The sequence below is a fragment of the Ambystoma mexicanum genome, chromosome 5q, assembly GCF_040938575.1.
Source record: "Ambystoma mexicanum isolate Mex_15411 chromosome 5q, UKY_AmexF1_1, whole genome shotgun sequence".
Classification (NCBI taxonomy): Eukaryota; Metazoa; Chordata; class Amphibia; order Caudata; family Ambystomatidae; genus Ambystoma; species Ambystoma mexicanum.
In genome coordinates this window covers 687,486,170-687,512,032 of record NC_090933.1, presented here as the reverse complement: position 1 = coordinate 687,512,032, position 25,863 = coordinate 687,486,170, and the positions used below count along the sequence as shown (strand labels likewise).

General features: G+C 43.5%; 1 protein-coding gene across 1 annotated transcript in view; it reads left to right on the top strand.

Annotated features, from left to right (window-relative positions):
* Positions 1–25,863, top strand: part of ARFGEF1 (ARF guanine nucleotide exchange factor 1) — a 1,973,034-nt gene that overhangs the window by 1,754,540 nt on the left and 192,631 nt on the right. The window contains exons 31-33 of the mRNA XM_069621149.1: positions 1,503–1,638; positions 1,722–1,860; positions 12,700–12,772. Coding sequence (XP_069477250.1) covers positions 1,503–1,638; positions 1,722–1,860; positions 12,700–12,772 — 348 coding nt within the window. The remainder of the gene's footprint in view (positions 1–1,502; positions 1,639–1,721; positions 1,861–12,699; positions 12,773–25,863) is intronic.

The following is a 25,863-nucleotide window of genomic DNA, read 5'->3' as shown; positions in this document are numbered from 1 at the left end:
ACTAAGCCTTTCCGCTCTGCTACCTTACTTGATTGGGTTTGGCTAGCTCTCAGTATCTCCCTATTCACCATAATAGGTTAGGCTTCCAAAATCCACCCCAAGGTTGGGTTGCTTTTGAAAATCCATCTAAACAGTAATGGAATAACTTAACTATCTTGGTACCATTATATCAATACCGCCCTATAAATCATTGAGTTTCCTGCAGTTAAGGACAAAAGGTTCCATGTACGTTGCCCAGATGAAAAGAAGTAGAAGTAAATATTGCAAGTTTTCAATCTTGCCACTGATCGCATATCATGAGTTAAAACTGGTCCCATGCTATTTGCATGTAATGGCAGTATGATTCAGCAACATGTATTAAGAGTTGAAGGATTAGTTTGGCAGTCAGTGCGTTTGCTTCCATCATGTGGTCCGACTTCTGTAATATGCCATGAATTGGGCCTGTTGTCTTCGAATGCCGTTTTGTCCTGGAAATCACTATGATATATCATAAAATCTTATTGCCTCTGGTGGGCTCTTTAGGTGGGCTCTTCATATGGAAATGTATCATTTATGGTGCCCAACAAAAAATATAAACCCCTTGTAGTGTTTTTTGAGTGATGTGAAACTATTCTAGGACAAATGGATACCATAAGAGTAACTTCCCAAGAGAATCCATAAGCTATAAAGTGTAGGTTATGGGAATTTGATTGGAAGCTTAAAATAGATGAACTGTCATCTTAAAGGTGTTTTTCAGATTGTAATTGGATAGGAGCAAAAACTTGGGCTCCACCTCAAACTACTTAGAAAAGTTTCCTTGAAATAAGGTACGCATTGAGTTCTTAAAATTTTGGTTAAACTTTCTGCCTAACCTGGAGATTGTGGGTCTTGGAAATAAACATTCACCTGATAAGTTGTTCTGTCGATTATATGGACGTTGGGATAGACAAGAAACACTAAAACACCTGATACGTTGCAGCTGGGGCTCATACCGCTTGATGATTACTTATTTTGGGGGCGTTCTTCACTCTACATCAATATCAACTGAAATATTTTAGCACCACCTTAAAATTATCAAGATTTTTAACTGTTGAATTAAATTATTAAATGATCTGATTAATATTAAATAACTGTTAAGACTGAAAGAGGTTTGAGTAATATAATTAAATGTCCCTTATGTGCCATACTTTGTTACTAAGCCTGATTATCATAGAATTGTTACTTTTGAAAGAAAAATGTCACATAATGATTATTTCAAAGGTAATTTTCTTAGTAACTTAATAAATCACATTCAAATGCATACATTCAACATCACCTCCATAGCTGCACTTGAAAGTCCATGGTTGTTGACCTAAAGAGCCTGGCATGTTGTTCGTAATGTAGCATGATAACATCTGATACTTTCTTTAATAGATCATTCCTTTCGTATTTATTTTAATTCAGTAAAATCCCTTTCTGCAAGCCATTGAAAAATGTATGCAATATTACATTTTCCAATAATGCAAGCTATTTTTCTTTTTCAGAAAGCAGAATGGATGACGACTACTTGTAATCATGCACTTTATGCCATCTGTGATGTATTCACTCAGTATTTTGAAGTTCTTAGCGGTGTCCTATTGGATGATATCTTTTCACAGCTCTACTGGTGTGTGCAACAAGGTATATCTAAGATATTTTGCATGTGTTAAACTTGTTAGAAAATTACAGTATTTCTTAATCCAATGCACCATTTTCTGTTTTAGATAATGAACAACTTGCTCGTTCTGGAACCAACTGTTTGGAGAATGTGGTCATTCTAAATGGTGAAAAATTTACCTTAGAAATTTGGGACAGAACTTGCAATTGCATGTTGAGTATCTTCAAAACCACAATACCACATTCGTAAGTACTATTGATTCTTCCTATGTAAATGGTTTTGACAATGTTGTACTGATTTAGGTTTTTTACAAACATCATGGTCTTATCTGATAATTAAGTGAGAATTAACTGAAATTGAAATAGAAGCAGTATCTACTCTAAAAAAATTATTCAACAAAAGGACTTAAAAGGGCCTCTATAAATACCGCCCAGGTGCTGACAAAACAGATCCCCAGCAAATCATAACTACCTTTAGTAATTAGGTCCCACAAGTATGGCGGAAAAAAACAATCTGAGGGTCCTACACGCATGAGGGATCATGGGTACAGTGGACGTCACACTAGGGATAGTATTACTGGCACGCCCTATGTCGACGCCCATTTTCGAGTTTCACAAAACAAACTGTAATACTCCACAACTTCCACTAGATGTCAGCCTAGGCACAGCATGTAAATCTAAGTAGATCCAAGCATCAGAAATAAGATTTCGGTGAGTAATGTATCTCATATAAAGGTTGGTTTGGTGATGAATGCAGAGATGCAAGGAAACAGCTTCTGAAAGCCTTATAAAAAAAAAACATCCAATGAAACTGCAGTTACAAGGTGCTAGAGCAGCATATAAGAAAGCATTCTAGAAAAAGGAAAACGGAATTACACTACACAGCATGGCTGAACTTAGAAGCAGCATCAGCTGAGGGCAATTTAAAACAATTTTGGAAAGCAAAGGCCCTCTCTACAATTGTACATCCGCAGGGCTGGGGGTAATGATACAAGACCAGGTTTGGATGGATAATTTCAAAACTTTATATAAACTGCCAGACACTGTCCAGAACAATGCAAGGCCTGAAAAACAATGTTTAACACATCGAAAACCACTATTCAGCAGGCTGCCATCTTGCTTTCTTTTTCCTTAAAAAAATCCTACAGTAACGGTTTATGGAACAAGTATTAATTAGGACGCACCTCGGCCTGAGATGGCTCACGGGAGCCATGGCTCTGTACTGTAATACAAATGCCAAGGTCGTAGGTAATGGGCGTAGCCTTCCCTGAGTTCCGACTGACCCGAGGGATGTGACGGGGCTGCCGGTTATACCCACTAATTTTTCCGCTTTTGTTGGAACTGCTGTCTGTCTCTGTCTGCGCCGAGGACCAGGTGCAGGGAATTCAGCTGGGGACAGCAGAGTATAAAGTAGCCCTGTATGCAGATGACATACTAGCATACATCATGCACCCAAGCTCCACAGATCCGGCCTTCATCGAGATCCTCATGGAATATGGAAGCCTGTCCGGTTTCAAGGCTAATATGACCAAGGCACTGCCACTCCCACTGACGCCCCCCCAGACCCTTCACAACTGAAACTCTAACTAATCAGGGCATGCAGGTTCAGAGCACCAGCATAAAATAACTAAGAGTCCACATTACCCCGATTATCACAGACCTGTACAAAATTAATTACCCACCTGTGTGGGATAAAATTAGACAAGACCTGCAGAAATTGTCAAAGCTGACGTTGTGGGCAGCCCTCCACAATAAAGATTAATGTCTTGCCAAGGCTATTTTTATTCCAAGCGCTCTGCGTAATATTGCCTGCCCAATTCCACAACGCCGTAAAGAGATCCATACTGATGTTTTTGTGGGCAGGGAAGAGTCATCGGATTGCCTATAATACCCTGATCCTACCCAATGGGGGGGCTTCCCTTCCGTGAATACTATAGTGCAGGCCAGCTCCGGGTCCTGGTCGACCACTTACAAGAGAATAGGGAGAAACAATGCATCGCTATGGAGAATAGTCTATTCGCGCCTGTCACTCTGGGAGAGTGGCTTTGGGTTCCATACAGGAGATTAACTTTAAAAATCTGATCGCCTCCAATCATCACAGTCCTCTAGTATCTCTGGGAGCCCTGTGGCAAAATGAGGTCACTTCTGACCTTCCCCTTTAAGCTGCATTTGGGCCTCCCTCTCAGGGACATGATTACGGAACCCCTAAGGTTTCAGGACGGGCCAGCTGTGGAAAAAGGGCACCTTCCTACTCAAACCGGAGTTGAAAGAAGCAATGGGGACCTCCAACATTTCCCCCTTGATGTTCCTCCAGTTAAAAGGGGCAATGACAGAGCAGAATCGTGCTAAGAATCGGAGTCGTCCGCTGACCAAATTTGAGCAAATCCTTAACTCCTATTCAGACACAAAAGGCCTCATCTTCGCACTATACACCGCTCTCCTAACCAGGGGCCACATATCCACCCTGAATACACAAAAGTTGTGGTCTATGGACATGTCACTACCAGAAGATACAAACATATGGCGCCGATCGTCTAAAAAAAACAGAATGGTCTTCCACTATCGCAATGCAATATAAGATGCATAACGGTGGACTCCTTCTCAGGTGGCATTTAACCCTGCAAAGGCTCTCCAAAATGTACCATTGCGTCGGTCCCCTATGTTTTGAAAAATTGCAGTGTAACTAGCACGTACTGGCACATGTGGTGGGAATATCCACTGGCATTCCAATCTTGGAAGGAAGTACTGGGATGGATCAAGGATATAGACTGCAAAAGCAGGGATCCAACACTGCTGCTGGTCGTATTTGTGATAGAGGGGAGGGAGGGGGAATATACACTCCTGCCGCACATGTGGAGAAACCTCCTACTGGCAGCCAGGGCATGTCACCCTCGATTGGAAAAGAAACAGCCTCCTGACTCCGGCAAGAACGGCTAGCCGTGTTGTACAAAATAGAAAGCCTGACAGCCTCTCTACTAGAATCACAAAACACCTTGATATAAAATGGGTGCCCTTCCTGGAGCACTAAGATGACCCACAAACACAATGACTTCAACAACTTATAACCCTGCATTTTTCCCCTACGTCGGGGAGCTCATAGAGTGACCCTCGTCTGCTTAGCACACATGCCCTGCGATTTAACCGCAAACAATAAACCAGCAACGCGAGAAAGGGGGTGAGGGGGAGGGAGTGTTAAAGATGGTTTGTTGTTGAGAACCTGAGAAATTGTCAACTTCTACAATGGATTGCTTGTAGATTCACAGAAGGTGGGGTTCTACCTCCTTGTGGGGCTCCCTCTTTAGTAACTATTGCTTTATGTAACTATTGTTATTTTAGCTCAAACCAATCACTTGTTGTATGGCCATTTCCTGCATATAAATACCAATAAAACATTTTCTTCCTAAAAAAGAAGTCCTACAGGCGATTAGAATCCAAGCACATAATCGTTCTCCTGGGCCTGACGGCATTCCAGCAGACCTCTACTAAGACCTAATAGAGGTATGGGTGCCTAAACCTATGCAGGTATTCAATGCAATTCTAGACATTGCAAAAAATGCCGGAAATATGGAAAAAGGCCATCATAATCCCCATCTTTAAAAAAAGGAGATCGGTGTTCCCCAAAAGCATACAGACCCATCTCATTATTAAATACTAAATACATCTTTTAATATCTTTGGCAGGTGTTCATTAAACACTTTTGAAACCTGTGCAACTAATAATGACATACTTTCTTCTATACAGTTAGGATTTCGCACTACTTTGGGGACCTTAGATCAGGGCTTAAATCTCTATCTATTGATGGCTCATTCATAATATGCAACAAAAAAAGAACCAGTTTGTTTAACCTTAATGGACCTGAGCGCAGCCTTGGATTAAGTAAATAGAGATAAACTATGGGCAGTGCTCAGGTCCATGAAATGCCTTCAAAACGTACTGGAAATATTAATACTTTTGCATGAAAACAACAAAGCATGTGTAAGGAGCGATGGTAGTGGTCACTGTACTCCATGGTTCACAATAAAATCAGCGGTACTTCAAGGATGTGTTCTGGCCGCCTTGTTCTACTCAATTTATATTAATGCATTGAATGATGTTCTTTAAGAGTGCAAAGCGGATGTCCCAAAGATAAGCAAGAAACGTTACACCTTTGTTAGCCTATTCGGACCACACTTTGTTAATCGCTCAGAAGCCGAAGTATTTACAAGCACTGATAAACAGGTACACAGAGTTTATGAATGCCCTAGACATTCAAGTCAACACGAGTAAATCAGCTATATTGGTGTGCTCTAGAGGGAGGAGGCAGCTGAAAGTACCATTAGTACCCGGTGAGGGTCAAGCAGATTATAACAAACCATCTGATTGGCCCTCGCCAGGCTTTACCCGACGCAGAATCCCTCGTCTTCATATCCCCGGCGGGGAGGTGTGGCAGCCCCTCAGCCAATGAAGAGGCTCGGAACGGGATAATCCCTGCTCCGAGCCACCATACAGCTGGAGGCTGCCATCCTCCCCTACCGGGGATTCAGGTAAGTGTTTTCTGCTCCCTTGCACCTCCAAACAATCCCCTCCCCACCCTCCCTACCCCACTTATCTTCTTTTTGCTCTGTTTTCGAGAGTGAACGCGTTGGGAACACTTCTGTCCCCAGCGTGTTCGCTCCCGAAGGCCGCCGTGGACAGTGAAAACAGACTCAGTTTTCCCTTCCCTGGCAACCATTTATTTATTTTTCTGTTCCGAAACGCTGTGGTGTTTCAGAACAGAAAAAGAATGCTATTAGTACCCCGTTCTTGTGGCCCAGGGTACTAATAGCAATATGCCCCGAGCCTTGGGCCCTGTAACTATGAGCCCCGGGGCATTACCTGACTCAGTAATGCCACGGTGGCTGTGGGCTTATTGACCAGCAATGGCTGTACCATACAGTGAATAATGAGTTTGATTATTTGGGTATCCTTTTCTCAAGCTGCGCATCCCCAGAATCACATTGGGTGAAGCAAGTGTCCCACATGAAGCTATCAATAGGCAGGATAGTTTGCGTAGAAATAAAAAGGTGTAAAATCCAACCTATTCATAATATTCTGAAGAGACACAATAAAGGCAATGGTCAAGTATAGGGCGGCACTCTGGGGCTTTGCATACGCACAGGAGACCTAAATAGTGAAAACTTCCTTTTTGAAAAGAATCATGGGTTTACCGAATTCAGCCCCAAACTTGACTGTACACACGGGCTGAGGTCTAAATTATTTGCAAATGAACTGCTGCTGGAACTCGGGCTCTTGTGGCTGTGTATATGGGCAAGCCTTTCGAGCTCTTTAAACTCAATTCTTTTATTAGTAATTTGTTGAGTAAAAAGAGGTGGAGAAAATACCATGGTATAGTGCCTGTGGTATCCAAAGATTTGGCAGCATGACTGAAATACCAGGTATTCGATAATGGAGAATCTTATGAATTAAATGTGCAGTCCAATTGAAGACATATGATAATTAGACAAATTAAAGCTCAGGACTAACTCCTTTGGAGTAATTGAATGGTTGACAGAAACTTGATTTCTAGAGCTTGCTTTAATTTTCTACATTTGGGGGAGGTTGTGGCCTCTAGATCTGAAAATCCCAGTGAACAGAGGTGTACACTGTGCAACATGGACAAAGAAGATTTAGCTGATTTTGTATTTTGTCCTGCGTATGTACATATTAGAGCAAGAACCTTATTACCTGTCCTTGGGGGTCTGTAGCATAGTTTCTCCTTTTTTACATCAGAAAATCATGGTAGTTGAGGAGCTATAAGATCAAAGCTTAGAATATGTTAATTCACTGAGAAAATAAACTAACAATATGAATTGGCTATATTATACGCCAGTAAGTTTTGATTCTGTAAATCCTAACTAGTTTGGATTTTAATTGCCTCTCTCTGGACTTGAGGAGCTGTTATTTTCATCACAATGTACTGTCCTCATTTTAAAATGAGTGTCTATTTTTATAGGTATAGTTATTTTCGGGAATCTCTGTTCGCTGATTTAATTCTATACAAGATACATATTGAAATCAATTGATATTGAGAAAGTAGGAAAACTAAATCAATTGAGGGGAAATTGGCTCCCAATTTTTGTTTACATATCCCACGAAACATGTCATTTGTGTTTTAGATCCGTAGAATTTTACTGGTCTTAAAATGTATGTTATTTTATTTGTGCATACTTTTTTTGTGATATTGTATGATGAATTATATATTTTGTGCACATTTATGGCAAACTTGCTGAATAAAGTTTATTACTACAAATGTTATCAACTACATTTGCTTAATTAATGCTATTACACAGCTGCCAGTATTGCATAATGAATGAAGCTCTGTATAATGTAACTGGTCTGCAACAGCACCCTGCTGCATAAGGGCTTAGGTGCTTTACAAATAAAAAATAAATGAAATGGGTGTCACAAGAAGACAATGATTAATCTAGCAGTATAGTATTGGTGTACCCTTTTGAGAAACGTGTTGATAACGTGGAATAGATACTTCTATGGTGCATTTTTGGGAATTTTTGGGCACTTTGTCTTTGTAACAATATTCTGATAGATTTTGCCATAATGCTAATACTGTTCATCTTTGCACTTGCACCAGTGCAAAGTTTCTGTAATCTGAGAGTTTGGTTTCAGTATCTGCATTTCTGCCTGGCACTCTGGGAATCCTGCATACTATAGGTTTGCTCCAGTATCGGCTTCACTGTCAGTGGTTGCAGGTCTTGAGCTAAGTTTCACTGTTGTGGTGGAACCTTCAAGTCAACATACTGAAGGGGACAATCTTTTCTGTGATCTTGTGCTCTTTTGACAGTTGTCATGGATGCCTACCTTAAGGATTCGGCGCTTGTCTGAATTATCTGACGGTGACTAGGCAGTGGTCCCCTGCCAAGGCACAGGAGCACATCAATCTGCTGTAACGATGGGTGATCAGGCTGGCCCTGGGGGCTTTCCTTCCTTCTTTACATGTCAAGTATTTAATGATTTTGATGGATATTACAGTGGCCAACATTAATTCCAAAAGCAAAAGGGTGTGGGGTTGCTGCCTATGTGCGACAAGTGATTCTACTGTGGTTCTGGGCTCTTTGGAACAGTCTTTCTCTACTGACTGCCCATCTGGCTGAAAACATGGTTGTGTATGCCTTGAACATGCGACTTCAACCCCCCACGAATAGGACCTCTGGCAGTTTTGTATGTGAACTTCCCCCTTTGGGAAACCCTCGGGTGGAGCTCTTTGCCTCCAATGTGAAAAGACGTTGTGAGTTGTTCTGCTCCAGGGAATTTCCCTTAAAGGGAGCTCTTGGATATTTATTTATTGATGAGTGGACCTTTGGTCTCCTCTATGCGTGCCTGCCAACTCCTGCAATTCGATTGGTTCTTAGGAGACTGCAGGGGTGTGAGTCTACCATGATCCAAATCATCTCGGACTGGGCCTGGAGGAAATGGTACCTGGCTTCTGTCCATCATCTCAAATTGACACGCCTCAGGGAAGGTGGACCTGCTCTTCCATTGGGAGTTGGGTCATGACTGCTGACAGTATCAAAAGTCATGCTTGGCTGCTGAGAGTCACTGATATAAGGATCAGGGCTTGTCTAACGATGTTCTGGATGTACTTCTTTCTGACAGGAGTCCATCTGTTTTGGGCTTGGTGCTAGGAGTGGGTTTTGGACCATTTGATCTGTCTGCTTTCTATGGTCAAACTTTGGCTTCAGATTGGCTGCCATTGTGATTGGGTCTCTGGCCGCAATTGCGCTATTTAAGAGGGCCCGCAGGGTGTATTTGGTTTTCCCAACATCACAGAACACACTAACTCGTAAAGATGGTTCAATGGTTTATATTCTTCTATATAATTTAAATGGAGATTGTTCAATCTTAATAGAAATGGATTGTTCAATTTGTGAATTGTTCAATATATTGCACTGGGCTGAAAAAGGGAAGTGGGATACACTATTGGATGGCCATTTCTTGTCTCGCAGGTGCTTTTACCCAAGTCCAGGCATCCCTAAATCCCAGATTCCCCAACTAGCAATTGGTAAAAACTTCTCCCTAAGGCTAGCTTAGATGGGGCCTAAAGGCAAATGCTGTCTGTCTTTCTCATTCCGGGGTTCTTATAAGTGCACCTATCCCCAGTGTGCTCATCAGAGGTGATGGTTTCTATGGGCCAAAACAGATACCCTGCTCCTTGCAGTCTCTTCCCAAGTCACTCCTCTCTCCTGTCCCTGTCTATCTATATATATCTGTTTCTGTCCCTACGGTCTTCACAGACACTCTCTATCCTTCTCTGCTCACCTTTCTCCTACCACTCTCCTTACCTTTCACTGCAACCCTCTTACAACAAACTGTGGGATATGGTGCCCTGCTCACTCTCCTGATAAACTAACTCTCACTCTTTTCAGAACCAATTTATGTCTCCTGCACGCTTCTCTTTGCACCTCTTTCTATCCTTACTCTCTTCCAGCACCCACTCCCGCTCACTGTACTTATTGCCCTCATTCCCCTAATTCGGTCTCTCATTCTTCCCTCACTACTCCCCAGACTCTCACAAACACTTTCTCTCTTAATGTTTCATTCTCCAACATGGTTCCACTCTCCCCCACAAATAACTCGCCTGCAGTGTGCTCCTATTCTGCCACCAACTCCTCATCACCCACTCCTCTGGCCGTTCTATGACTGGTTTCTTGGGCTACCTCCACATCTCTTGGCCTCACCCCTGCAACCCACACACTGACTTTACCTTTTTCAATGTTATACTCCAGCTCTCCTGCATTTTATTCTCCCCTTGCCCCTCTCCATTGGTTCCAGCATTCATCTGGCTCTGTGGGGCAGAAGCTGGGTTATATAACTGAAAAGCTTTAATGTAATTTTATGTGAATCAACTGGTGGTAATAGCATCGTTTTTGCAGTTGTCAGGTTCCTGTGTGGGGATTGGCTAGTTAGGTCAGAATCTACTACAATTTCATTTTAGAATAATTATCTGACATGCACTTTATAGCTTTATTGCTTGTCGCTCCCTGCATTTGATGATCTTTGATAGCGTGGTGTTCATATTAACAAACTTCTGTGTATATTACTTTGTCTCACAGCCTTTTATTGAATTTTCTGTGCCAGGCTATTATTGAAGTCTATGTAAAAAGGACGAGTATACTCGTCCTTGGCACTTAAAGGAATGCCAAGTGTTTTGATTGCTGTTTTGTAGATTAATTAGAAGAATTAGAAGAATTGTGCTCACAATGAATTGTATCGCTACATCTTTGTGTGCTGGTTTTTAAAGGTTTTTTTTGTGAAGTTTTAGGACATAAGTCAAAATCAACTATTTATGATGCTGATGAAAAGCTTTAAATACCCTTCTAGCCCCCTCCCCCTTTCAAGCACAGTTTTTGTAGCCGTCTGTTTCTCTGGCTTGCTGTGCGTTTGAAAGCTTGTTTTTCTGCGGCTACAGTGAGTTATTTGCTTTTCTGTCATGTTGGACGATGTGTGGTTGTGGTGTCGGTACGCAGTCAATACAGTCCCTGCAAATCAAATTGATCATAAATAGTAATATCGACTATGAAATATCCTGAGGCTTGACTCCATCTCTTCAAATCCATTTTGGAGTAGAGCATTTTGAGTTGATGGTTGCGGCTTTGAACTTTGAGTGAAGAAATTCACAATAGTCCACTGTGATTTGCCAGGCAAAAACACGTTTTTTGTACATTCCATACACTCATAGGGAATGTACAAGCTCTCAAGGGTATTGCAGATGCACTTTTCAATGCAGTAGAGGCCATAACAATAGCCCTCCAGAGTCTGCTTGCTTGCTGTTCCTTGAAATATATTGCATCTTCATGGTGTTTGTGCCCATCTTAGAAATAGTTTGTTACCATCTTTTACCTTGTAAATGAGCAGGCACCAGTGTTTCTCTTCCTTGAGCACTAACCAGTTGAGTCCGTTTTGACTCTTGTAAAAAGCTGACTGTACAATTTATCTGGCTTGGCAGGCGTGACACAAAGATGCAACTCAGTGTAACCAAAGTAGTAAAACAGTGCCTAAGCTCGTTCTAGTGATCAAGTAGTGCAAAGGCTTCCTTGTTACAGAGGTATAGCAATGGTATGACAGCTGAAAAGGATACCAAAGTCTTTGTCGACAATGTCTTTGGTCAGTTGTAAAGTGGGTAGGGAAAAGTAAGGTGCTGTGCAGCAAATCCAGACCTTTTCTGACCCAGACAAGGCGTGGTGGATACTGAGAAACATACTTAAGAAATCTAGACATTTGTTGGGAATCTGCTGGTGATAATTTCCAAACAATGAAGCATTAGAAACCGTGATCTCAATTGCTTGGGACATTTTATGAACAACATGATGAGATAGTTTGTTGCCAAGGTGAGCTCTCCAATGTTTAGAGGACCACAAATATTGCTAAACAAAAGAAACACTTTATATCCTCTCTTCACCTGGATATTAGGTGGCAATATTTCCATGCTTATCCAGGGCCACACCGTGCCACCAAAAATGCTCATCTAAAGAATGTCTAATACTATGCTGAGGAGGTTTGCTTTTAGCAACCAATATTATATTAAGCCCCACAGATAAGAGGTGTATCAGGCCCTTTTAATCCATAAAAATAAGCAAATCCTCCCAACTAAAAATAGAAAACGGGCACATAGGAGCCTAACCCCCTCCTTTCATCCACACAGTCCAATTGATATCTTTGGGCTAGTAGTACAACTATTGCCACAAGAAGAAACTATTATTATTGCTGCCTGATATGAAGAAGTGAAATGTATCTTTTAATGTGCAAGAATAACTAGGTGCAAATGAATAGTTATAACAATATATGTTTGTGTTAGTTAACACAGATGTTTTCTTTCTTATTAAATACACCATTGGGAGCAAAACCTACTTTTTTACTCCCTAAATATCATTTTACTCTCAACTTAAATGGGGAGTAAAATGTTCACACTTCAAAACCTTATCTGGAGCTCTGATTACATTATTATATATAACATTGTTTTCTGGCAATAGTTTTTTCCTGTTTCAATATTTTATTTGTTTTGTGCAAAGTATGGGTTTGATTAATTCTGTGTCTTCTGTTTTATGTCTTTAGGCTATTAACCTGGCAGGCTGCAGTTGGGGACAATGATGCAACGTCTCAATCAGACATAAGAGAAAAACAGCTGGTATGTTTTGCAACGAATAACCAAAGAAATTCTGTAATGAAACGCCCATTTTGATATTAATCAAATGAGTCCAACATGCGTGTTGAAACACCTGCTTCATATGCACAATAAGTATTCCTGTTGAATGCTTTGAGAGCTCCAACATTTTGGTGACCAACAATGTGATGGCTGTGTTGGGTACCACTCCAAGCCTTCGGATGTTGGGCCTTGGAGTGGTAGGGGAAGGAACCCCTGCTCAGCATACTTTGGTCACCATCACCTGGTGGTACACAATCACAATGACTCATCACCAACCATACTTGGGGGGGCCTGGATGTTCCCTACTCAACCAGATTAGTCGACCGGAACAACCGTAGAGAAGAAAATCCAGTTGAAATCTATTATGAGGCCGTGTTTGATAATATCTCTAAATCCCATCCAGTGTGGAGAGTGCCTGGAGCTCTCTGTAAGCAGACCCAAACCTCTGGCAGTCTCTAGTCTGCTTTCCCTTTAATGGAAAAGGTTCCCACTGACAAGGGATTATCTAGAACTAATTATTCAAGCAGTTTACCTAAGTTGTATCCTGCTTCCACAAAACCTGCTAGAACCACCACAGCCTCCAGTCTAGTACAGCCAGAATCTAGGATATTTAGAGGGGAGGAACTACCATCCAAATTGGCAGACAGACGTTTTTATACATTTAATCCAGCCCCTCAAGCATACGTAATAGTCCGAGAAATGTATCATCTGTATATCTCATTATGCCTCAACAAGTATATTGTCAGTCCTAAATTAGCTTATTTGGATGAAGTGAAAATATATTTAATAAAATATATTGTACTTTGTAAATGAAGTTTTGCATTTTATTTTTAACTTATTCTCTGTTTTGAGATGCTTTTAACAATGTCGGTTTTAGTTTTTGAATTAAGGTTTTCTTTAAAAACTAAATTAACAAACTGTAACACTGCATATGTGCAAAGGGTACATTTCAAGGTACAATTAGTTGGTTGTTGGGTTAGTTCTGCTTCTTAGTACAGGCAGGTTATCTATTCATAGAATGGTGTAATGTGGCGTCTTACATGCCAAATCTTTTGTGAAGGATTGCCATCTGGCGAGAGTATAGAAGCCCTGGTTTTTTTGGTTGTATTAAATAGATGAAAATATACAGGTAATTCCATTTCAGGAAGGGAAATCTGCTAATTAGATCTCCCTTTCATAAGCACCATGCCAAAAGTATAGTGTACACCTGTACCCTGCTGGATCAGTATCCTGATATGCAACGCCCGCTCTCCAGTGGTACAGAACAGGTTCAGGGTTCACAGGTGCCAATTTGACAGCTGCTATGACAACCAAGTCACTTCAGCGCAGGGATTGGATTTAAGACATGCACCCCATTTCAAATAACCACATAACTATGAGAGTTGCTATAATGGTGGCACGTTAAACATTTAACATTAGGCCTACCTGAGTTTAAGGTATGATGACTAGTATCTATTATAATTATCCAAGCCATGTCAAGTTATTATATCAGGCTACTGAGAGCTATACGCCCTTTACTAACAGAAGAAAACACGGCCACAATTGCCAGGGCCATTATACTGGCTCGTCTTGACTACGCAACTCATTGCTCCTGGGAGCATCCAAGAAGTGCATAAACAAATGCCAGATAATGGAGAATAATGCAGATCGGATCATAAAAAAGCTCAATAGAAGAAGCCATGTGACAGAGGCCAGAAGATCCCTCCATTGGCTCAGAGTAGAGGATAGAATCCTTTTTAAATCTATGACCCTGGTTCACAGGTGCTTATATGGAGTGGCTCCATCCTATCTTAGAGCCACCTTTACCCGATACACCCCTAACAGGGCTCTAAGATCCCAAACACAAGGCAAGTTACAGATACCCCAGGCATTCCGAACGACTGGTGCTGGGAAATTTTTTCCGATTCGTGCTGCTCAGCAGTGGATCAACCTCCCAGTCTCACTGAGAGTAGAGCCAAATTTGCTCACTTTCAGAAAAAACCTTAAGACCCATCTCTTTAAATAATGCTCCCTACTATCTTCTGTTCTGCGAATTACAGCTTAACATGACTCTGTCTCTCTGCGCCCTGATACCTGCGGGCTTTCGACGCATTACAAACATATAAAATAAAAAATAAAATAAATAAATAAAGTTGATATCACACATGTCAGCCCTGTGAGCACAGCTCTGCTGTGGAAGGGTTATGTGCATTTCCCCCCACTCCCCAATCCAGGCTGTTCCTGCTGCTCCTTGCAGGCCTGTAACACTGAAAGTTGCCTCTCTTTGTGCCTTTGTGAGGACAGGTTGCATCCTCTCCTGAGAGACAGCCACTGCACAGGAATCTAACCTTGGAACTGATTTTCTGTCTTTTGTGGCATTTGTGAGGGACTGTGCTCCCACAATGTCAGTGTTCTGATGGTACATAATAGAGAGCATGCGTTGAATTGTATCTTTGACATATCTGACAATTGTGCATGTCATTTGCATTTGACTGTATGTCATTCAGTATGTGTGTGTGTTCTGCATGTAAAGTATAGCAGAGCCCTCAACTGTAGACAGTTGCACTAGGGTTTGATAGACTGTTCATAATACCCATTCCCCCCCTTGCGCTACAACCCATAGAATATAGCTGAGTCCCATGAAAAATTCAGTCCACAGTGATCATGTATGCTGCACTATTGAGCATCTATGTATTTCAGTGTGGTACCTACATTGAACTAGCCTAAAAAAAAACAACAGTATTTGCGTATGAGCCCATTGGACTAGACTACATCCCATGTTTACCAAGCTTGTCATATTGCCTGCTCTCTTCACCAAAATCTAATACACAATTAGAGTAACGGGCTTCATCAACTTCATTACCATATTGTGTCACAGATCTAAGTCATTATGTACACTACTTTTCTAAACTTGCTTTCACTCGGCACCCTACTCAACCTAGTGTTATTACTGATGCACTCTACCTATCCGACCTCTACACCATCTCCCCTTTGCACTCCCTTCACTATGCCCACAGCCCAGACGACCACAGTTACTATACCCACTCCCACCATCCTGACACCTAAACCACCACTATGTAAGCCTAGTCTACCTCAGGGAGACTCTAACCAACAGATCCCTTGTAACACGGCTGATAGAAATGCCAGATTGTTTGCATGACTACCGAAACTGTTTGAAACACCAGCTAAACTTACAGCCAGCGTAGACTACCAAAGAATAAGCCCACCCTACTATTTAACCACGCAAAAAAGACTCCCGCTAATTTTACAGTCCAGACTAATTCAAAAAGACCTAAACTCCACACGGCCATTCTTGTGAATGGAGATACTTCCAGTACCTATCCAACGCATGCACCAGAAACCTGTATACCGAACCTCAAAGGGGCATTAATAAATGCTAGATCACTAGTCGCTTATGCGACTGAGATAGCAGACACTATCCTAGGAGAAAATTATGACTTCCTGGCCATCACGGAATCCTGGCTGCATGATGCAGCAGATCCCGCCCTTTTTCTCGCAGTCTTTGACGATTACACTATCCTAAGAGCGGATAGACGTGACTCACGAGGAGGAGGTTTAGCAATGATTGCCAAAACTAATCTCTCCATGAGACTAGCCCCTTCGCTCAATATGAAATCCTGCGAACTCCTATCAGTTAAAATTCCTACTGAACTCCCAAACTTTGAATATTCATCTTATCTATAGACCGCACGGCCCAATTGGTACCTTCATCGAAGATGTTTCCACCATCCTGTCAGACAACCTAAAAAACACCTCTCAAACCTTATTGTTGGGAGATTTCAATCTGGGATTTAATGATACTAAAGATACATAGACCAGCTCTGTAGCCAATATACTGTCAGAACTTGGCTTCATCCAGAAGTTTAACCTGCCTACCCATGACAAAGGGCGTATCCTTGATTGGATTGCAAACTACAATTGCAACGCATCAATCACTACCATCTCCCCCCCAAATCTGGACTGACCATTACCTTCTGACATTCACATTGGCCCCTAAAAGGCCCATCGCCCAGTCAACATCTCCTGCAACCCCCCCACCCTCCCCGACTATAACTAGAAATAAAAAAAATATTACATTAGACAAACTACTGCCCTGTATCCTACCCAATCTTAATTCCCTACCTGATGATATTGACCTGAACCTACTAGTTGACGAATTCAACAAAACCATGACCCACCACCCTTGACGATAGCGCCCCACTTAAACTTAGGAACAATAAATCTAAAAGTCACCTTAACACATGGTCCACCCCCCACTTGAAAAGTTTAAGATTAGACAAAAGAAAGTGTGCAACTGCATGGAGCCTACTACCATCTGCAGAAAATAAAACAAACTTAATTAATATCTCAACCCAATATAAGAAAGACGTCCTTTTGGCAAAACAGGAGACCTACAACAATAGAATCTCGCAAGCTAATTCTAGTATGAAAGCACTTTTCACAATACTAAAAGAATTAGAAGCACCTATCCTAGCACAAGAAAATTGCATTAAGGATAAAATTTGGTGCATCGACATTCAGCATGCCCTAACTAACAGTCTCCAACCTTCAAAATAAGATTGCGCAAAAGAAAGCTTCACTAACACACTTGACTGTGCCCAATAAAATTCTGCTGCCACCCTGCAAACAAGAGACTCGCTTTAGCTTCTCTAAAGGCTCTATTATCGAGGTGGAGAGGGTCATACTTGCACTCAAACCGTCCAACTGCAAGGGTGACCAATGCCCAGCGCAACTAATTAAGGACACTGCTAGAGACCTAGCACCCTTTATTTCTAAACTTATCAATGCTTCATTTGCATCAGGCACCGTCCCCAGTAACCTGAAAGAATCTTGGGTACTCCCCCCTTCTCAAGAAGCAAACCTTAGACCCAACCATGCCAACAAACTACAGGTCCATCACCACTGTGCTACAAAGGTAGCGGGCGCCCCTCTCTCGCAAGAACAGACATGATAACCTGTTCAGTGGTTATTAACCACTTGAGAGTTCGCAGCCACTGCTTTTACTCACCGTGCCTTTCACAGATGGGAAATATCCATTTGCATATCAGTCTTTGTCCTGCCCAGGGGCAGTCCAGCACCGAAATACAATGGCAATTCCAATCTGAACGAGAGTACCACCAGCAACCCCATACACGTGTTTCACCCTTGTTGGGGATCATCAGTGAGGTGAAGCTGATGCCTCTCTAAGCACAGTGAGAGGGAGACCACGTCTGGTTGCCCCCAGGAGACCTAGGGTTACCAATCCCAGGTTCCTTAACAAATAGTATTACAAAGGTAGCGGGCGCCCCTCTCTCGCAAGAACAGACATGATAACCTGTTCAGTGGTTATTAACCACTTGAGAGTTCGCAGCCACTGCTTTTACTCACCGTGCCTTTCACAGATGGGAAATATCCATTTGCATATCAGTCTTTGTCCTGCCCAGGGGCAGTCCAGCACCGAAATACAATGGCAATTCCAATCTGAACGAGAGTACCACCAGCAACCCCATACACGTGTTTCACCCTTGTTGGGGATCATCAGTGAGGTGAAGCTGATGCCTCTCTAAGCACAGTGAGAGGGAGACCACGTCTGGTTGCCCCCAGGAGACCTAGGGTTACCAATCCCAGGTTCCTTAACAAATAGTATTACAAAGGTAGCGGGCGCCCCTCTCTCGCAAGAACAGACATGATAACCTGTTCAGTGGTTATTAACCACTTGAGAGTTCGCAGCCACTGCTTTTACTCACCGTGCCTTTCACAGATGGGAAATATCCATTTGCATATCAGTCTTTGTCCTGCCCAGGGGCAGTCCAGCACCGAAATACAATGGCAATTCCAATCTGAACGAGAGTACCACCAGCAACCCCATACACGTGTTTCACCCTTGTTGGGGATCATCAGTGAGGTGAAGCTGATGCCCCTCTAAGCACAGTGAGAGGGAGACCACGTCTGGTTGCCCCCAGGAGACCTAGGGTTACCAATCCCAGGTTCCTTAACAAATAGTATTACAAAGGTAGCGGGCGCCCCTCTCTCGCAAGAACAGACATGATAACCTGTTCAGTGGTTATTAACCACTTGAGAGTTCGCAGCCACTGCTTTTACTCACCGTGCCTTTCACAGATGGGAAATATCCATTTGCATATCAGTCTTTGTCCTGCCCAGGGGCAGTCCAGCACCGAAATACAATGGCAATTCCAATCTGAACGAGAGTACCACCAGCAACCCCATACACGTGTTTCACCCTTGTTGGGGATCATCAGTGAGGTGAAGCTGATGCCTCTCTAAGCACAGTGAGAGGGAGACCACGTCTGGTTGCCCCCAGGAGACCTAGGGTTACCAATCCCAGGTTCCTTAACAAATAGTATTACAAAGGTAGCGGGCGCCCCTCTCTCGCAAGAACAGACATGATAACCTGTTCAGTGGTTATTAACCACTTGAGAGTTCGCAGCCACTGCTTTTACTCACCGTGCCTTTCACAGATGGGAAATATCCATTTGCATATCAGTCTTTGTCCTGCCCAGGGGCAGTCCAGCACCGAAATACAATGGCAATTCCAATCTGAACGAGAGTACCACCAGCAACCCCATACACGTGTTTCACCCTTGTTGGGGATCATCAGTGAGGTGAAGCTGATGCCTCTCTAAGCACAGTGAGAGGGAGACCACGTCTGGTTGCCCCCAGGAGACCTAGGGTTACCAATCCCAGGTTCCTTAACAAATAGTATTACAAAGGTAGCGGGCGCCCCTCTCTCGCAAGAACAGACATGATAACCTGTTCAGTGGTTATTAACCACTTGAGAGTTCGCAGCCACTGCTTTTACTCACCGTGCCTTTCACAGATGGGAAATATCCATTTGCATATCAGTCTTTGTCCTGCCCAGGGGCAGTCCAGCACCGAAATACAATGGCAATTCCAATCTGAACGAGAGTACCACCAGCAACCCCATACACGTGTTTCACCCTTGTTGGGGATCATCAGTGAGGTGAAGCTGATGCCTCTCTAAGCACAGTGAGAGGGAGACCACGTCTGGTTGCCCCCAGGAGACCTAGGGTTACCAATCCCAGGTTCCTTAACAAATAGTATTACAAAGGTAGCGGGCGCCCCTCTCTCGCAAGAACAGACATGATAACCTGTTCAGTGGTTATTAACCACTTGAGAGTTCGCAGCCACTGCTTTTACTCACCGTGCCTTTCACAGATGGGAAATATCCATTTGCATATCAGTCTTTGTCCTGCCCAGGGGCAGTCCAGCACCGAAATACAATGGCAATTCCAATCTGAACGAGAGTACCACCAGCAACCCCATACATGTGTTTCACCCTTGTTGGGGATCATCAGTGAGGTGAAGCTGATGCCTCTCTAAGCACAGTGAGAGGGAGACCACGTCTGGTTGCCCCCAGGAGACCTAGGGTTACCAATCCCAGGTTCCTTAACAAATAGTATTACAAAGGTAGCGGGCGCCCCTCTCTCGCAAGAACAGACATGATAACCTGTTCAGTGGTTATTAACCACTTGAGAGTTCGCAGCCACTGCTTTTACTCACCGTGCCTTTCACAGATGGGAAATATCCATTTGCATATCAGTCTTTGTCCTGCCCAGGGGCAGTCCAGCACCGAAATACAATGGCAATTCCAATCTGAACGAGAGTACCACCAGCAACCCCATACACGTGTTTCACCCTTGTTGGGGATCATCAGTGAGGTGAAGCTGATGCCTCTCTAAGCACAGTGAGAGGGAGACCACGTCTGGTTGCCCCCAGGAGACCTAGGGTTACCAATCCCAGGTTCCTTAACAAATAGTATTACAAAGGTAGCGGGCGCCCCTCTCTCGCAAGAACAGACATGATAACCTGTTCAGTGGTTATTAACCACTTGAGAGTTCGCAGCCACTGCTTTTACTCACCGTGCCTTTCACAGATGGGAAATATCCATTTGCATATCAGTCTTTGTCCTGCCCAGGGGCAGTCCAGCACCGAAATACAATGGCAATTCCAATCTGAACGAGAGTACCACCAGCAACCCCATACACGTGTTTCACCCTTGTTGGGGATCATCAGTGAGGTGAAGCTGATGCCTCTCTAAGCACAGTGAGAGGGAGACCACGTCTGGTTGCCCCCAGGAGACCTAGGGTTACCAATCCCAGGTTCCTTAACAAATAGTATTACAAAGGTAGCGGGCGCCCCCCTCTCGCAAGAACAGACATGATAACCTGTTCAGTGGTTATTAACCACTTGAGAGTTCGCAGCCACTGCTTTTACTCACCGTGCCTTTCACAGATGGGAAATATCCATTTGCATATCAGTCTTTGTCCTGCCCAGGGGCAGTCCAGCACCGAAATACAATGGCAATTCCAATCTGAACGAGAGTACCACCAGCAACCCCATACACGTGTTTCACCCTTGTTGGGGATCATCAGTGAGGTGAAGCTGATGCCTCTCTAAGCACAATGAGAGGGAGACCACGTCTGGTTGCCCCCAGGAGACTTAGGGTTACCAATCCCAGGTTCCTTAACAAATAGTATTACAAAGGTAGCGGGCGCCCCTCTCTCGCAAGAACAGACATGATAACCTGTTCAGTGGTTATTAACCACTTGAGAGTTCGCAGCCACTGCTTTTACTCACCGTGCCTTTCACAGATGGGAAATATCCATTTGCATATCAGTCTTTGTCCTGCCCAGGGGCAGTCCAGCACCGAAATACAATGGCAATTCCAATCTGAACGAGAGTACCACCAGCAACCCCATACACGTGTTTCACCCTTGAAACCACCGAACAGGTTATCATGTCTGTTCTTGCGAGAGAGGGGCGCCCGCTACCTTTGTTAAACTATTTGTTAAGGAACCTGGGATTGGTAACCCTAGGTCTCCTGGGGGCAACCAGACGTGGTCTCCCTCTCACTGTGCTTAGCGAGGCATCAGCTTCACCTCACTGATGATCCCCAACAAGGGTGAAACACGTGTATGGGGTTACTGGTGGTACTCTCGTTCAGATTGGAATTGCCATTGTATTTCGGTGCTGGACTGCCCCTGGGCAGGACAAAGACTGATATGCAAATGGATATTTCCCATCTGTGAAAGGCACAGTGAGTAAAAGCAGTGGCTGCGAACTCTCAAGTGGTTAATAACCACCAAACAGGTTATCATGTCTGTTCTTGCGAGAGAGGGGCGCCCGCTACCTTTGTTAAACTATTTGTTAAGGAACCTGGGATTGGTAACCCTAGGTCTCCTGGGGGCAACCAGACGTGGTCTCCCTCTCACTGTGCTTAGAGAGGCATCAGCTTCACCTCACTGATGATCCCCAACAAGGGTGAAACACGTGTATGGGGTTGCTGGTGGTACTCTCGTTCAGATTGGAATTGCCATTGTATTTCGGTGCTGGACTGCCCCTGGGCAGGACAAAGACTGATATGCAAATGGATATTTCCCATCTGTGAAAGGCACAGTGAGTAAAAGCAGTGGCTGCGAACTCTCAAGTGGTTAATAACCACCGAACAGGTTATCATGTCTGTTCTTGCGAGAGAGGGGCGCCCGCTACCTTTGTTAAACCATCACCACTGTGCCTTTGTGTCTAAAGATCTTAGATAAGGTAGCATACATCCAAATTCAGAACTTCCTAGAATCTAACCTTCTATTAGGAGCTCGCCAATCCGGTTTCCGGCCTCAACTTGGCACAGAAACAACACTAATTGACCTTAAGTCCCAAATAGATGACTTTAGAGACAATGGGAAAACTAGCACTATTCCTCATCTCGACCTGTCGGCTGCCTTCAACCTGGTAGATCACAAGGCCCTATGCAGCCACCTTTTTTTTCCAAGGAGGCTATAGTATGGATACAGTCCTTCCTTAGCAATAGGACTATGCAGGTATTCTCCCCTTCTGCACCAGCGGACCCTATCCCCATCACCTGCGGTGTGCCCCAGGTATCATGTGTCTCGCCGACTATGTGTAATGTATTCACCAAGCCCCTCTTTGATGAGCTGGACCATCTGGGTATCACCTACTCGAACTATGCAGACGATACTCAGATCCTCCTACCACTTACTGGAGATTATGGAAAAGACTCGGCCTTGGTGAATTAAATTTACAGCATTGTTCAGGCATGGATGGCCACCCATCGACTTTGCCTGAACGATGATAAAACAGAGCTCATCATCCTCGGCACTACTGTCCACTTGACCATATTACGTCCAGACTATTCATCTTTTACTATTGACGGAAACCTCATCAAAGTGGCCAAAGAGGTGAAAACGTTAGGTTTTTACTTGGATGCCACCTTAACATTTACTAAAAAGGTAAGGTCCCTGGCTTCCTCTAATGCATAGACTTGCAAATTAATTAGAGCTGGCAAACCATTTCTTTCCTCTAACAGCTGCCTAATTCTCACCAGAGCCCTCATTCTATCCATACTGGACTATTGTGTCTGTTTGCTCCATTGTAGAGGGTGTTACATCATTAAAAAAATACAGGTACTCCAAACAACGCCTTGAGAACGGCACTAAGCATAACGAGGAAAGAACACATTTCGGCAACTAGGAGACAACACAAATGGCTATCCACTCACGATAAAATTCACCTAAAAACGGCATCTCTTATCCACAAATGCCTAAACAATAAAGCACCTCGCTATTTGACAGAAAGGATCACTAGAAAAACGGCTAATAGACCCACAAGATCAGCCAACTCTGTCTCCTTGTACCACGATTTAAACTCTCCACGATCGGGGGCTCCAGTTTCCAAGTTAAGTCAGCACAACTATCGAACTCTCTGCCACCTCCATTGAGAGTGGATCAAACATTTACCAAATTTAGACAGATCCTGACCAACTGGTTCATAGAGACTGACAAGTAACTCCTCCTGTCCAGTGACGCATTCGCCAACAATTCTGTCCACAACGACAGTAATCTGTACTCGACATCTGTCTGAGTTACCTGCCCTTTGCCTGCTTTGTCCCTGGCCTGTATATTTGCAATTTAGACCCTTCACACTCTACTTGTACCTTCTTGATGCTTATATATCTCTGCATATGTATATTCTGTATATTCGCTATGTTTTTATTCTTATTCTTAATCAATTCGAACATACTCAGACCTCTTGCCCCTTGATACCCTAGGGTGCCTGTATATCTCTGCTTTGTATATTTTGTATATGTTATGTACTTATTCTTATATGTAACCAAGCTGAACGTATTCTTGCTTTTTGCGCCCTGATACCCTTGGGTCTGGTGCACACGACAAATAAACAAAGAATGCTCTGCATGATTTCTATAATGTTTTAAACTAGTCAACTCTTAAAGTAATAGGATATTCACCTAATTCTAATTACTATGTGCATGCAATGTAATGCTCTTTATTTTCATGTTTGCACAGAGTACAGTTTTCCAAAGGGCCTTTCAACCCACAGGGCTTAAAAGTCATAGGAATGGCTGTAGGCTGATAAAAATATCAAATAACATAACATCTGTACACTCGAGGCCAGTTTAAATGGTAGTGGTTTAAATGAATTCAGTGATTGAAGCATTGTACACTCTTTTCTGTGGTACTGGCCAGCATGGTGGGGGGTCTGTATTGTGATTTTTCTGTGACAATCCCATGTTCTTTCATAGAATGGCAATTTTCTTTGGTGAATATATGCCACTACCCATGTTACACAGTGCACGAGAATTACGCCAACCTAAAAACCATGAGTGGCAAAAAGGTACCACAGCTATTGTTACCAGCATCTAACCACAACCATCAGTAACACTGGAGCCACACCAATCCAACATGGCCTCTCCCAACAGCAATACCCCAGCTTACAGCTATTAGTTATTTCTCTTTACACTCTTGCACATGTGATTGGCCGAAATAGCACTTTTTACCACATGTAGTAGCTCCCTGAACATTATGCTGGCTTTTCTGCTTTTGTGACTTGTTTTCTCCCAATCTGGCTTAATCTCAATCCTGACTGTAGCTCTGTGTTTGTGTGTTCTGCCTTAATATGACTCTTAAGGCAGGGGTACAACAAGGGGGGCCCCCCTTAGTCTCCCAGAGAGAGTACTCAGTCTCTGTTAGTCATATGACTAGGCTGTTGTGGGTTTATTGACCTGTTTACAATGGTTCCACTGGGTGGACTCCATGTTACCTTGCTGAATCCTTTTTGAGCCCTCATCCATTTATCAAAATGGAAGTTGTAGTGGATTTTTTCAGATGCCTGACAGGACTGATGACTATCCCTTGTCCCTCTTTGGATATGTGACAGTAGGTGGCCATCTTTGGACACTGGGTGTGTGTGCCTCAGGACTGGGGGTTGTAATCGGCCTGAAACCAGCTCTAACTGGCATATGCAGATGCCTGTCTGGGAGAATGTGGATTCTTTCGTTTGTTTGAAAGACCATAACCCAGTGCATGGGTATGCTTGGAGGGATGGTATACCATTGGCTCACCACCCTCTGATTGAATTATGCCTTGTGTGTAATTGGGTGAGGTGTTCACTTATTGGTTCTGAAGGGAAATAAAAGCAGGCCCTCTTTCCCACTCACTTTGTCTACAGCTTGATCTCCAAACCTGCACTCTGTAAGGCCTTATGCTGGAAGAAGGACACATTCTCAGCGTCCTGGCATACCAAATAATCAGACGGAGAAGGTCTACCTCTCGGAATAAGACCAGAACAAACCATCTGCTGCGCTCCTTTCCCCATATCTGGTGGGGAAAACAGGATCACAGCTGCTCGAAGTCCTTGTCCTCCTAAAGCTCTGGACCATGCTGCCATCACCAGAAGAGGGTGCCCATTCCCTACCAGCACCCTGAAGACTCTGAACCGAACTGAGAATCATGATTACATGACTCCATGCAAGTGCTTTGGTTCAGTCTCCCCTCTCCTGGGAAGCTCCACAGGTTATACAGCCTCAAATGATGCCGTTGCACTGCCGAACTCGCCCTCCCGGTACATCTTCTGTGGATGGCTTATCTCTGGTGTGCTTTCTCCAACTTTTCTTGAATATCCGCTCTTTGTTGGAGATTTGCTAAGCGAGCACCCTCATCAGAAACCTGATCATTTGCTGGAGGATGACATGGGTACCCTGCATCACAGGCATCTGCCTGCTGAATGCAGCTGACCTG